This window comes from Salmo salar, chromosome ssa02 (genome assembly GCF_905237065.1).
Source record: "Salmo salar chromosome ssa02, Ssal_v3.1, whole genome shotgun sequence".
In the NCBI taxonomy this organism is placed as follows: Eukaryota; Metazoa; Chordata; class Actinopteri; order Salmoniformes; family Salmonidae; genus Salmo; species Salmo salar.
In genome coordinates, this window is record NC_059443.1 from 78,674,093 (window position 1) to 78,688,253 (window position 14,161).

The 14,161-nt window shown below is 46.8% G+C and overlaps 1 protein-coding gene across 1 annotated transcript in view; it reads left to right on the forward strand.

Annotated features, from left to right (window-relative positions):
* Nucleotides 1-14,161, forward strand: part of LOC106595381 (lysosomal alpha-glucosidase) — a 42,506-nt gene that overhangs the window by 22,744 nt on the left and 5,601 nt on the right. The window contains exons 6-20 of the mRNA XM_045710576.1: nucleotides 1,070-1,172; nucleotides 1,372-1,491; nucleotides 1,577-1,695; nucleotides 2,048-2,179; nucleotides 3,448-3,558; nucleotides 4,534-4,647; nucleotides 4,749-4,833; nucleotides 5,017-5,134; nucleotides 5,343-5,476; nucleotides 6,198-6,349; nucleotides 6,444-6,592; nucleotides 7,132-7,273; nucleotides 11,049-11,147; nucleotides 11,683-11,847; nucleotides 12,839-12,985. Coding sequence (XP_045566532.1) covers nucleotides 1,070-1,172; nucleotides 1,372-1,491; nucleotides 1,577-1,695; nucleotides 2,048-2,179; nucleotides 3,448-3,558; nucleotides 4,534-4,647; nucleotides 4,749-4,833; nucleotides 5,017-5,134; nucleotides 5,343-5,476; nucleotides 6,198-6,349; nucleotides 6,444-6,592; nucleotides 7,132-7,273; nucleotides 11,049-11,147; nucleotides 11,683-11,847; nucleotides 12,839-12,985 — 1,890 coding nt within the window. The remainder of the gene's footprint in view (nucleotides 1-1,069; nucleotides 1,173-1,371; nucleotides 1,492-1,576; nucleotides 1,696-2,047; nucleotides 2,180-3,447; nucleotides 3,559-4,533; nucleotides 4,648-4,748; nucleotides 4,834-5,016; nucleotides 5,135-5,342; nucleotides 5,477-6,197; nucleotides 6,350-6,443; nucleotides 6,593-7,131; nucleotides 7,274-11,048; nucleotides 11,148-11,682; nucleotides 11,848-12,838; nucleotides 12,986-14,161) is intronic.

Below are 14,161 nucleotides of genomic sequence, written 5' to 3' on the forward strand. Positions count from 1 at the left end.
TGTAGGACCTCATCCCTTCTACCTGACCATGACTCTATTCTATATCCTGTGTCTGTAGGACCTCATCCCTTCTACCTGACCATGACTCTATTCTATATCCTGTGTCTGTAGGACCTCATCACTTCTACCTGACCATGACTCTATTCTATATCCTGTGTCTGTAGGACCTCATCCCTTCTACCTGACCATGACTCTATTCTATATCCTGTGTCTGTACGGACCTCATCCCTTCTACCTGACCATGACTCTATTCTATATCCTGAGTCTGTAGGACCTCATCCCTTCTACCTGACCATGACTCTATTCTATATCCTGTGTCTGTAGGACCTCATCCCTTCTACCTGACCATGACTCTATTCTATATCCTGTGTCTGTACGGACCTCATCCCTTCTACCTGACCATGGCTCTATTCTATATCCTGTGTCTGTAGGACCTCATCCCTTCTACCTGACCATGGCTCTATTCTATATCCTGTGTCTGTAGGACCTCATCCCTTCTACCTGACCATGGCTCTATTCTATATCCTGTCTCTGTACGGACCTCATCCCGTCTACCTGACCATGACTCTATTCTATATCCTGTGTCTGTAGGACCTCATCCCTTCTACCTGACCATGGCTCTATTCTATATCCTGTGTCTGTAGGACCTCATCCCTTCTACCTGACCATGGCTCTCTTCTATATCCTGTGTCTGTAGGACCTCATCCCTTCTACCTGACCATGACTCTATTCTATATCCTGTGTCTGTAGGACCTCATCCCTTCTACCTGACCATGACTCTATTCTATATCCTGTGTCTGTAGGACCTCATCCCTTCTACCTGACCATGACTCTATTCTATATCCTGTGTCTGTAGGACCTCATCCCTTCTACCTGACCATGACTCTATTCTATATCCTGTGTCTGTACGGACCTCATCCCTTCTACCTGACCATGACTCTATTCTATATCCTGTGTCTGTAGGACCTCATCCCTTCTACCTGACCATGACTCTCTTCTATATCCTGTGTCTGTAGGACCTCATCCCTTCTACCTGACCATGACTCTATTCTATATCCTGTGTCTGTAGGAGCTGACTAACCTGTACGGGGCTCATCCCTTCTACCTGGCCATGGAGGAGGGAGGGACGGGGACAGCACATGGATTCTTCCTGCTCAACAGCAACGCTATGGGTCAGTGGCCACGTCCCATTTCTACCATTACTACCTTTACTCTAGCTCCTGTTTACTTGGGACACGATGAGTCAAGAACTGGCCTATTCCATTTCCGCCCCTTTTATTTTCAGTATCTTGAATCTACGTTGATGTTTGAGTGATGTTATGTCGTCTTTATGGCGTGTTTATGAATGCTTTGTGAATGTTGGTTCTGCAGATGTGGCCCTCCAGCCGGGCCCTGCCATCACCTGGCGTACCATTGGTGGGATCCTGGACTTCTACGTCTTTCTGGGTCCCGATCCGGCCTCTGTGATTGGACAGTATTTGGAGGTCGTAGGTCAGTCTACAGAAAGACAAGGACCCTTTTCTTCCTCATATCCTTGACGTCATTACTGTCTGACTCTCACCGTCATCTCTCTCAGGTTACCCCACCATGCCAGTCTACTGGGCGTTGGGGTACCATCTCTGTCGCTGGGGTTACGGAAGTAGCAATGCCACCTGGGACGTCGTCAAGAACATGAGGAATTATGGAATACCTCAGGTACGCTCTGCTGACTGACTCTGTGTGTTCACGGTTCTCTTCTGTATGTAACAGGGACTGTCTTCCTTGACAGGAAGGGAAATAACATTGTGTGTGTGTGTGTTCCAGGACGTGCAGTGGAATAACATTGTGTGTGTGTGTGTTCCAGGATGTGCAGTGGAATAACATTGTGTGTGTGTGTTCCAGGATGTGCAGTGGAATAACATTGTGTGTGTGTGTTCCAGGATGTGCAGTGGAATAACATTGTGTGTGTGTGTTCCAGGATGTGCAGTGGAATAACATTGTGTGTGTGTGTTCCAGGATGTGCAGTGGAATAACATTGTGTGTGTGTGTGTGTGTGTGTGTGTTCCAGGATGTGCAGTGGAATGATATAGACTACATGGACCGTTCTCTAGACTTCACCTTTGACCCCGCGGTCTTCTCGACCCTGCCTGACATGGTGAAAGACCTGCACATCCATGGACAGCGCTATGTCATGATGCTGGTACGTTAACCCTCTCCTCCCCCCTGTAGGACCCAGGGATATTAACCCTCTCCTCTAGGACCCAGGGGGGGGGGTATTAACCCTGTAGGACCCAGGGGGTGGGTATTAACCCTGTAGGACCCAGGGGGTGGGTATTAACCCTGTAGGACCCAGGGGTGGGTATTAACCCTGTAGGACCCAGGGGTGGGTATTAACCCTGTAGGACCCAGGGGTGGGTATTAACCCTGTAGGACCCAGGGGGTGGGTATTAACCCTGTAGGACCCAGGGGGTGGGTATTAACCCTGTAGGACCCAGGGGGTGGGTATTAACCCTGTAGGACCCAGGGGGTGGGTATTAACCCTGTAGGACCCAGGGGTGTGTGTAATTTTAATTGAAGAACTCTGTTCCCAAGTATTTCAACGCATAAATAGGTTTGAAATGATTGTTTTAGTCATATTATATCTGTTTGGGCTTCTTGCGGTCAATTTACAGTCTACAAATGATTTGTAAATATGTTCCGGCCCCCAGTATTAAGCCTCTCCTCCCTCTACAGGACCCAGGTATCAGCAGTGTCCAGTGTTAACCCTATCCTCCCTCTACAGGACCCAGGTATCAGCAGTGTCCAGTGTTAACCCTCTCCTCCCTCTACAGGACCCAGGTATCAGTAGTGTCCAGTCTTAACCCTCTCCTCCCTCTACAGGACCCAGGTATCAGCAGTGTCCAGTGTTAACCCTCTCCTCCCTCTACAGGACCCAGGTATCAGCAGTGTCCAGTGTTAACCCTCTCCTCCCTCTACAGGACCCAGGTATCAGCAGTGTCCAGTGTTAACCCTATCCTCCCTCTACAGGACCCAGGTATCAGCAGTGTCCAGTGTTAACCCTCTCCTCCCCCTACAGGACCCAGGTATCAGCAGTGTCCAGTGTTAACCCTCTCCTCCCTCTACAGGACCCAGGTATCAGTAGTGTCCAGTATTAACCATATCCTCCCTCTACAGGACCCAGGTATCAGTAGTGTCCAGTATTAACCCTATCCTCCCTCTACAGGACCCAGATATCAGTAGTGTCCAGTGTTAACCCTCTCCTCCCCCTACAGGACCCAGGTATCAGTAGTGTCCAGTGTTAACCCTCTCCTCCCTCTACAGGACCCAGGTATCAGTAGTGTCCAGTGTTAACCCTCTCCTCCCTCTACAGGACCCAGGTATCAGTAGTGTCCAGTGTTAACCCTCTCCTCCCTCTACAGGACCCAGATATCAGTAGTGTCCAGTGTTAACCCTATCCTCCCCCTACAGGACCCAGGTATCAGCAGTGTCCAGCCAGAAGGAGGGTACTGGCCATATGACGAAGGTCTGAGGAGAGGAGTCTTCATCAACCACACAGATGGAAGCACACTCATCGGGAAGGTAAGGAGACACACGCACACAGATGGAAACCCACTCACCAGGAAGGTAGGGACCTCTGAAGGTTCCAATCTCAGGTTCTGTGGACATTCTTTCTGTTTGGTACTTACTCACACCTAGAGGTTAGAGAGAGATGGACCAGCAGCTGGAGGACTCCTAGAGGTTAGAGAGAGATGGACCAGCAGCTGGAGGACTCCTGGAGGTTAGAGAGAGATGGACCAGCAGCTGGAGGACTCCTGGAGGTTAGAGAGAGATGGACCAGCAGCTGGAGGACTCCTAGAGGTTAGAGAGAGATGGACCAGCAGCTGGAGGTCTCCTAGAGGTTAGAGAGAGATGGACCAGCAGCTGGAGGTCTCCTGGAGGTTAGAGAGAGATGGACCAGCAGCTGGAGGACTCCTAGAGGTTAGAGAGAGATGGACCAGCAGCTGGAGGACTCCTAGAGGTTAGAGAGAGATGGACCAGCAGCTGGAGGACTCCTGGAGGTTAGAGAGAGATGGACCAGCAGCTGGGGGTCTCCTGGAGGTTAGAGAGAGATGGACCAGCAGCTGGGGGTCTCCTGGCGGTTAGAGAGAGATGGACCAGCAGCTGGAGGACTCCTAGAGGTAAGAGAGAGATGGACCAGCAGCTGGAGGACTCCTGGAGGTTAGAGAGAGATGGACCAGCAGCTGGAGGTCTCCTAGAGGTTAGAGAGAGGTGGACCAGCAGCTGGAGGAAGTGGGCTGGCAGCTACATGCCATATCCTGCCTGCAGTTGTGCCCTTGAGCAAGACCATTAACCTATAAAACGGCTTACTGTGCCTGCCCTCTGCCCCAGCCTCTTTAACCTGTGTGTTTGTTTCTGTGGGATAAGCAGAAGGCACATTGCTGTTGATCAATAAAGTCAACTACCTCTCTTTTACCTTGCCCTCTCTCTCTCTTTCCTGTGTTGTTCATCTCTCTCGCTCTCTCTCTCCTCTCCTATGTTCTTCATCTCTCTCAGGTGTGGCCAGGTCTGACAGCGTTTCCTGATTTCTCTGATGATGTGACCCATGAGTGGTGGTACGACAATCTCAAGAGGTTCCACGACAAAGTTCCCTTCGATGGACTCTGGATCGTACGTAAGAGAGTGTGTGTGTGCGTGTGCTTTCCTGTTTCAGTCTGGAGTTAGATATTGTGAACGGCTTTGCCCTCTGACCCCTCTCACTTCCTGCCTAGGACATGAACGAGCCATCTAGCTTCGTGGACGGGTCGACCGTTGGTTGTCCTGACACCGAGCTGGAAAACCCTCCTTACACTCCTGGTGAGAGACACACACCTCTCTCACCTTGCTCTCTTTCTCTCACCTTGCTCTCTTTCTCTCACCTCTCTCTCTCACCTCTCTCTCTCATCTCTCTCTCATCTCTCTCTCCTCTCTCTCTACTCTCTCTCCCCTCTCTCTCTCCCTCTTCTCTCTCACCTCTCTCTCTCCCTCCTCTCTCTCTAGGTATATTAGGAGGGTTGTTGAGGGCTAAGACTCTGTGTGCCTCTGCTGTCCAGAAGACCTCGTCTCACTACAACATGCACAGCCTGTATGGACTTCTAGAAGCTAAGGCCTCGGCATGGTCAGTACGACACACATGTACACACTCTTTCACTGACTCACTTTCACTTTTAACGTGACCGACTCACTACCTTACTTGGATACAGTCAGACGTGACCAAAACACCACCTAACTCGGATACATTTGAGTTTTCTTTGACGGCCTCCCTCCTCCCTCCCTCCCTCCCTCCCTCCCTCCCTCCCTCCCTCCCTCCCTCCCTCCCTCCCCAGTGCCCTGAAGCGTATGTTAGGGAAGAGAGCGTTTGTGATCTCTCGCTCCACCTTCCCCAGTCAAGGCCAATACTCTGGACACTGGCTAGGAGACAACAGGAGTCACTGGAAAGACATGTACACCTCGATAGCAGGTACACACACACACACACACACACACACTAGGGCTGGGTGATATGGCCAACATATCTTATCCAGATATTTGTCTTATTTTTGACAGTATTTGATGTTTCTGCATGATGAAAGTTGTAAATATGTTTTCTGAGTAGTACAAGACCATTCTCCATTCTGATGGTTTTCTACTCAACCAAACTAGGACTAAACTGACAGTAATGTTGTAAAAATGGATACTACTTTTCATTTCTTTAGGACTGTAGCAAAATACCTTTATATAGATTGTATTGTCAAAAGAGCTAATGATGAGGCTATTAGGTTCTGTTCTAGGCTTTGTATCAGACTCTGTCTCTCTGTGTCTCTCTCTCTCTCTCGTGTCTCTCTCTCTCTCTGTGTCTCTCTCTCTCTCTGTGTCTCTCTCTCTCTCTCTCTGTGTCTCTCTCTCTCTCTCTGTGTCTCTCTCTCTCTCTCTCTGTGTCTCTCTCTCTCTCTCTCTCTGTGTCTCTCTCTCTCTCTGTGTCTCTCTCTCTCTCTCTCTCTCTCTCTCTCTCTCTCTGTGTCTCTCTCTCTCTCTCTCTCTCTCTCTGTGTCTCTCTCTCTCTGTGTCTCTCTCTCTCTCTCTGTGTCTCTCTCTCTCTCTCTCTGTGTCTCTGTCTCTCTGTCTCTCTCTCGGTCACGTGGAACTAGGCCTGGTGTCTAATCATGTCTCATCTTAATCCCTCTCCCTCCCTCCCCCTCCAGGTATGTTAACCTTTAACCTCCTGGGTGTTCCCCTGGTGGGGGCTGATGTCTGTGGCTTCAGTGACCAGACTGAGGAGGAGCTGTGTGTACGCTGGACTCAGCTAGGAGCCTTCTACCCTTTCACACGCAACCACAACGCTATCGACCAGAAGGTAAGGCCCCCAATGTGCCCCCCCAATGTGGCCCTGACACAAACTGTCATTGAAAAGTCATTTTATCTGCGTCTCTGTCTCTCTCTCCTCCCAGCCTCAGGACCCTCCAGCGTTCAGCCCTCTAGCCCGTTCAGCCATGAAACAGTCTCTCCTGCTACGCTACTCTCTCTTCCCTCTGCTCTACACACTGTTCCACCGTGCACACACACACGGACACACTGTCGCTCGCCCTCTGCTGTTCGAGTGAGTTCCAGACACACACACACACTATTACTACACACGTTGTGTTCTTCTATCGTCATGGAGACCTACAATTAATTTCTATTCAATATTATATTTTCCCTAACCCCTAACCTTAATTATAAACTGGGTGGTTCGAGCCCTGAATGCTGACAGCCGTGTTATATCAGACCATATACCACGGGGTATGACAAAACGTATATTTACTGCTCTAATTACGTTGGGAACCAGTTTATAATATCAATAAGGCACCTCGGAGGATCCGGCCCGCTGCGTCGTGCCTGGACACAGCCCGTAGCCGTGGTATATTGGTCATATACCACACCCCCTCAGGCCTTAATTGTAACCCTAAACCTAATCCCAAAGTTTATAATGGCCTTTGTCCTCATGGGGATGTGGGAAATGTCTCTACAAGGGAGAATGTTCCTTGTTTCACTATCCTTGTGGGGGATTTTAGGTCCCCACAAGGATAGAAGAACCAACACACACACACACACAGCTCTTTCAGGATGTTCCTGACCAATGTGTGTTCATATTTTTAGGTTCCCCAAAGACGTGAGAACGTATGGGATAGACAGACAGTTCCTATGGGGGAAGAGTTTGATGGTGACACCAGTATTAGATCCAGGTGTGGACTTTGTTGTGGGCTACTTCCCTCAGGGTCTCTGGTACGACTACTACACGGTAAGAACACAGCTATATATATATATATATATATTAACTATACATAACCCTTAATAACCCTAACCCCAGGACTCTGGTACGACTACTACACGGTAAGAACCCAGCTATATATATTAACTATACATAACCCTTAATAACCCTAACCCCAGGACTCTGGTACCTCTACTATACGCTAAGAACACAGCTATATATATTAACTATACATAACCCTTAATAACCCTAACCCCAGGACTCTGGTACCTCTACTATACGCTAAGAACACAGCTATATATATTAACTATACATAACCCTTAATAACCCTAACCCCAGGACTCTGGTACCTCTACTATACGATAAGAACACAGCTATATATATTAACTATACATAACCCTTAATAACCCTAACCCCAGGACTCTGGTACCTCTACTATACGATAAGAACACAGCTATATATATTAACTATACATAACCCTTAATAACCCTAACCCCAGGACTCTGGTACCTCTACTATACGATAAGAACACAGCTATATATATTAACTATACATAACCCTTAATAACCCTAACCCCAGGACTCTGGTACGACTACTACACGGTAAGAACCCAGCTATATATATTAACTATACATAACCCTTAATAACCCTAACCCCAGGACTCTGGTACGACTACTACACGGTAAGAACCCAGCTATATATATTAACTATACATAACCCTAACCCCAGGACTCTGGTACGACGACTACACGGTAAGAACACAGCTATATATATATATATATTAACTATACATAACCCTTAATAACCCTAACCCCAGGACTCTGGTACCTCTACTATACGGTAAGAACACAGCTATATATATTAACTATACATAACCCTTAATAACCCTAACCCCAGGACTCTGGTACCTCTACTATACGATAAGAACACAGCTATATATATTAACTATACATAACCCTTAATAACCCTAACCCCAGGACTCTGGTACCTCTACTACACGGTAAGAACCCAGCTATATATATTAACTATACATAACCCTTAATAACCCTAACCCCAGGACTCTGGTACCTCTACTATACGGTAAGAACCCAGCTATATATATATATATATATATATATATATATATATATATATATATATATATATATATATATATATATATATATATATTAACTATACATAACCCTTAATAACCCTAACCCCAGGACTCTGGTACCTCTACTATACGGTAAGAACACAGCTATATATATTAACTATACATAACCCTTAATAACCCTAACCCCAGGACTCTGGTAACTCTACTATACGGTAAGAACACAGCTATATATATTAACTATACATAACCCTTAATAACCCTAACCCCAGGACTCTGGTACGACTACTACACGGTAAGAACCCAGCTATATATATTAACTATACATAACCCTTAATAACCCTAACCCCAGGACTCTGGTACCTCTACTATACGATAAGAACACAGCTATATATATTAACTATACATAACCCTTAATAACCCTAACCCCAGGACTCTGGTACCTCTACTATACGATAAGAACCCAGCTATATATATTAACTATACATAACCCTTAATAACCCTAACCCCAGGACTCTGGTACCTCTACTACACGGTAAGAACCCAGCTATATATATTAACTATACATAACCCTAACCCCAGGACTCTGGTACCTCTACTATACGATAAGAACCCAGCTATATATATTAACTATACATAACCCTTAATAACCCTAACCCCAGGACTCTGGTACCTCTACTATACGCTAAGAACACAGCTATATATATTAACTATACATAACCCTTAATAACCCTAACCCCAGGACTCTGGTACCTCTACTATACGCTAAGAACACAGCTATATATATTAACTATACATAACCCTTAATAACCCTAACCCCAGGACTCTGGTACCTCTACTATACGGTAAGAACCCAGCTATATATATTAACTATACATCACCCTTAATAACCCTAACCCCAGGACTCTGGTACGACTACTACACGGTAAGAACCCAGCTATATATATTAACTATACATAACCCTTAATAACCCTAACCCCAGGACTCTGGTACCTCTACTATACGATAAGAACACAGCTATATATATTAACTATACATAACCCTTAATAACCCTAACCCCAGGACTCTGGTACCTCTACTACACGGTAAGAACCCAGCTATATATATTAACTATACATAACCCTTAATAACCCTAACCCCAGGACTCTGGTACGACTACTACACGGTAAGAACACAGCTATATATATTAACTATACATAACCCTTAATAACCCTAACCCCAGGACTCTGGTACCTCTACTACAAGGTAAGAACACAGCTACATATATTAACTATACATAACCCTTAATAACCCTAACCCCAGGACTCTGGTACCTCTACTATACGATAAGAACACAGCTATATATATTAACTATACATAACCCTTAATAACCCTAACCCCAGGACTCTGGTACCTCTACTACACGGTAAGAACCCAGCTATATATATTAACTATACATAACCCTTAATAACCCTAACCCCAGGACTCTGGTACCTCTACTACACGGTAAGAACACAGCTATATATATTAACTATACATAACCCTTAATAACCCTAACCCCAGGACTCTGGTACCTCTACTATACGATAAGAACCCAGCTATATATATTAACTATACATAACCCTTAATAACCCTAACCCCAGGACTCTGGTACCTCTACTACACGGTAAGAACACAGCTACAGTAATTATTAGTTAAAGATAATGAGGGTATTTTTTAGGACTGGGGACAGTCTCACTCCCTTCGTATTTCTATATTTCCAGCTGTATTGTTTAGATGGTAAAGTGTTGGATAAAGATTGTCCCGTGGGGCTCAGTTGGTAGTGGATGGTGCTTGCAACCGCAGGGTTGTGGGTTTGATTCCCATGGTGGACCAGTATGAGAACTATGTGTACTCACTACTGTAAGTGGATACGTTTTATTTAAATGAAGGACTAAAATGTACCAGATGATTGGGAGGTGGAGTCTAAGGGCAGTGGGCGGGATTCCAACCAGCTGGAACCACTGGACCACACAGGACACAACTAGTAGGAATTCTGGTTAATGACAACAGAATGTGATGGTAGTTACAAGGCTTTTGTTTTATGCTGGACAATGGCACTTACACTGAGTGGACAAAGCATTAGGAACACCTTCCTGATATTGAGTTACAGCTCCCTTTTGCCCTCAGAAAAGCCTCGATTTGTCGGGCATGGACTCTACAAGGTGTCGAAAGCGTTCCACAGGGATGCTGGTCCACTTTTGACTCCAATGCTTCCCACAGTTGTGTCAAGTTGGCTTGATGTCCTTTGGGTGGTGGACCATTCTTGATACACACAGGAAACTGTTGCGCAGGGAAAAACCCAGCAGCGTTGCAGTTCTTGACAAAAACCGGTGCACCTACTACCATACCCCGTTCAAAGGCACTTAAATATTTTGTCTTGTCCATTCACCCTCTGAATGGCACACATTCTCAACTGTCTCAAGGCTTAAAAATCCTTCTTTAACCTGTCTCCTCCCCTTCATCTACACTGATTGAAGTGGATTTAACAAGTGACATCAATAAGGGATCATAGCTTTCACCTGGATTCACCTGGTCAGTCCATGTCATGGAAAGAGCAGGTGTTCTTAATGTTTTGTTCAGTGTATAATTCACATGCTGAATATTGAATCTCCCTCTCTCTCTTTCCTCTGTCTGCTCTCTCTCCTCTCTCCCTCGGTCTCCCTCTCTGTCTCTGTGTGTGTCCTCTGTCAGGGTGATTCTATCCGTAGTAAAGGAGAAGAGTTGAGGCTGAAGGCTCCTCTAGAGCATATCAACCTTCACCTGAGAGAAGGAGCTGTCATACCTACACAGGTAAACAGACAATAGGTCGTCAAGTAGCTGGATCATCCATATTATTGGGGCTCCCGAGGAGGCGCAGCGGTCTATCAGTGCTAGAGGCGTCACTACAGACCCTGGTTCGATACCAGGCTGTATCACAACCGGCTGTGATTGGTAGCCCCATAGGGCGGCGCACAATTGGCCCAGCGTCATTAGGGTTTGGCCTGGGGTAGGCTGTCATTGTAAATAAGAATTTGTTCTTAACTGACTTGCCTAGTTAAATAAAGGTTAAATCAGAATTATTATGACAGAGTTTCTAGAGGATTAATAAGAAGATGTCACAAAGTGGATGGTCAGGCATCTATATCGAAATAATAAATCACTGTGTATGTCTCTATTCCTCTTTCGCTCTCTTTCGTTCTCTGTGTGTCGCTCCGTGTCTGTGTGTCTCTGTGCGTGTCGCTCCCTGTGTCTGCGTGTCGCTCCCTGTGTCTGCGTGTCGCTCCCTGTGTCTGCGTGTCGCTCCCTGTGTCGCTCCCTGTGTCTGTGCGTGTCGCTCCCTTTGTAGCGTCCCAACACAACCCTGTTTGTGAGCAGTGGTCAGCCGCTCCACCTCGTGTCCAGTCTGTCTGAAGACGGCTCGGCCGGAGGAGAGCTGTTCTGGGACGACGGAGAGACCATCGACACCTTGGAGACTGACCAGTACGCTCACATAGTGTTCACTGTGGTGAAGGTACGCTCCGACCACTACAGACCAGTACGTCACATAGTGTTCACTGTGGTGAAGGTACGCTCCGACCACTACAGACCAGTACGCTCACATAGTGTTCACTGTGGTGAAGGTACGCTCCGACCACTACAGACCAGTACGCTCACATAGTGTTCACTGTGGTGAAGGTACGCTCCGACCTCTACAGACCAGTACGCTCACATAGTGTTCACTGTGGTGAAGGTACGCTCCGACCACTACAGACCAGTACGCTCACATAGTGTTCACTGTGGTGAAGGTACGCTCCGACCACTACAGACCAGTACGCTCACATAGTGTTCACTGTGGTGAAGGTACGCTCCGACCACTACAGACCAGTACGCTCACATAGTGTTCACTGTGGTGAAGGTACGCTCCGACCACTACAGACCAGTACGCTCACATAGTGTTCACTGTGGTGAAGGTACGCTCCGACCACTACAGACCAGTACGTCACATAGTGTTCACTGTGGTGAAGGTACGCTCCGACCTCTACAGACCAGTACGCTCACATAGTGTTCACTGTGGTGAAGGTACGCTCCGACCACTACAGACCAGTACGCTCACATAGTGTTCACTGTGGTGAAGGTACGCTCCGACCACTACACAACCATAATACAACACAACCACTTGATAAACTACTGTACACAGTGACTACTGTCGTCAAAGAATGGTTCTACCACTACTAACGCTATAGCCGTGACAGCTGGTTCTACCACTACTAACGCTATAGCCGTGACAGCTGGTTCTACCACTACTAACGCTATAGCCGTGACAGCTGGTTCTACCACTACTAACGCTATAGCCGTGACAGCTGGTTCTACCACTACTAACGCTATAGCCGTGACAGCTGGTTCTACCACTACTAACGCTATAGCCGTGACAGCTGGTTCTACCACTACTAACGCTATAGCCGTGACAGCTGGTTCTACCACTACTAACGCTATAGCCTTCTTCTCTTCCTATTGTGTTCTAGAACACGATGACATCGGAGGTGCTGCACGACCACGTGGAGGCTTCCTACATCACCGTGGAAACAGCCTCCTTCTATGGCGTGAAGGTGGAGCCTACCACGGTCACGGTCAACTCCCAGGATGCTGCATTCACCTACAGAGCCAATCAGGTGAGGCTTGGTGTCAGGAGTCAGGTTAAGTGTTTTATAAAGTTCAGATAATGTTTTAGAGCAGCCGTACTCACAATAAAACATTTTATAAAGTTCAGATAATGTTTTAGAGCAGCCGTACTCACAATAAAACATTTTATAAAGTTCAGATAATGTTTTAGAGCAGCCGTACTCACAATAAAACATTTTATAAAGTTCAGATAATGTTTTAGAGCAGCCGTACTCACAATAAAACATTTTATAAAGTTCAGATAATGTTTTAGAGCAGCCGTACTCACAATAAAACATTTTTTTAAAGGAATGTATGTACCTCCCGAGTGGCGCAGTGGTCTAAGGCACTGATCAGTGCTAGAGGCGTCACCTCTGATCCGGGTTCGATCCCGGGCTGTGTCGCAGTCAGCCGTGACCGGGAGACCAGCGTCGTCCGGGTTAGGGGAGGGTTTGTCCGGCTGGGATGTCCTTGTCTCATCGCGCTCTAGCGACTCCTTGTGGGGGGCCGGGCGCAGTGCACGCTGACTTCGGTTGTCAGCTGGTACATTGTTTCTTCCGACTGTGTCAAGAAGCAGTGTGGCTTGGCGGGGTCATGTTTTGGAGGACGCATGCTTCTCGACCTTCGCCTCTCCCGAGTCCTTACGAGAGTTGCAGTGATGGGACAAGGCTAACTACCAATTTGGCTATCACGAAGAAGAGGATAAAAAAACTAAGGAATGTAGTCGGGCTTTCAATTGAATGCTGTTGAGAGTTGTAATAGTAGGAAGCACAAGGTGCCATGTGTAAATGTGGTAGTGGTGCTGCTGCATGGACAGTTCTCTCATGTCATTCACTGACTGACCTTAGACAGCTGTTTATAACCTGTCAGGAATCTCCAGTTGATCTACTTCTAGCCCACGTTACAGCTGTTTATAACCTGTCAGGAATCTCCAGTTGATCTACTTCTAGCCCACGATACAGCTGTTTATAACCTGTCAGGAATCTCCAGTTGATCTACTTCTAGCCCACGATACAGCTGTTTATAACCTGTCAGGAATCTCCAGTTGATCTACTTCTAGCCCACGATACAGCTGTTTATAACCTGTCAGGAATCTCCAGTTGATCTACTTCTAGCCCACGATACAGCTGTTTATAACCTGTCAGGAATCTCCAGTTGATCTACTACTAGCCCACGTTAGATAGATA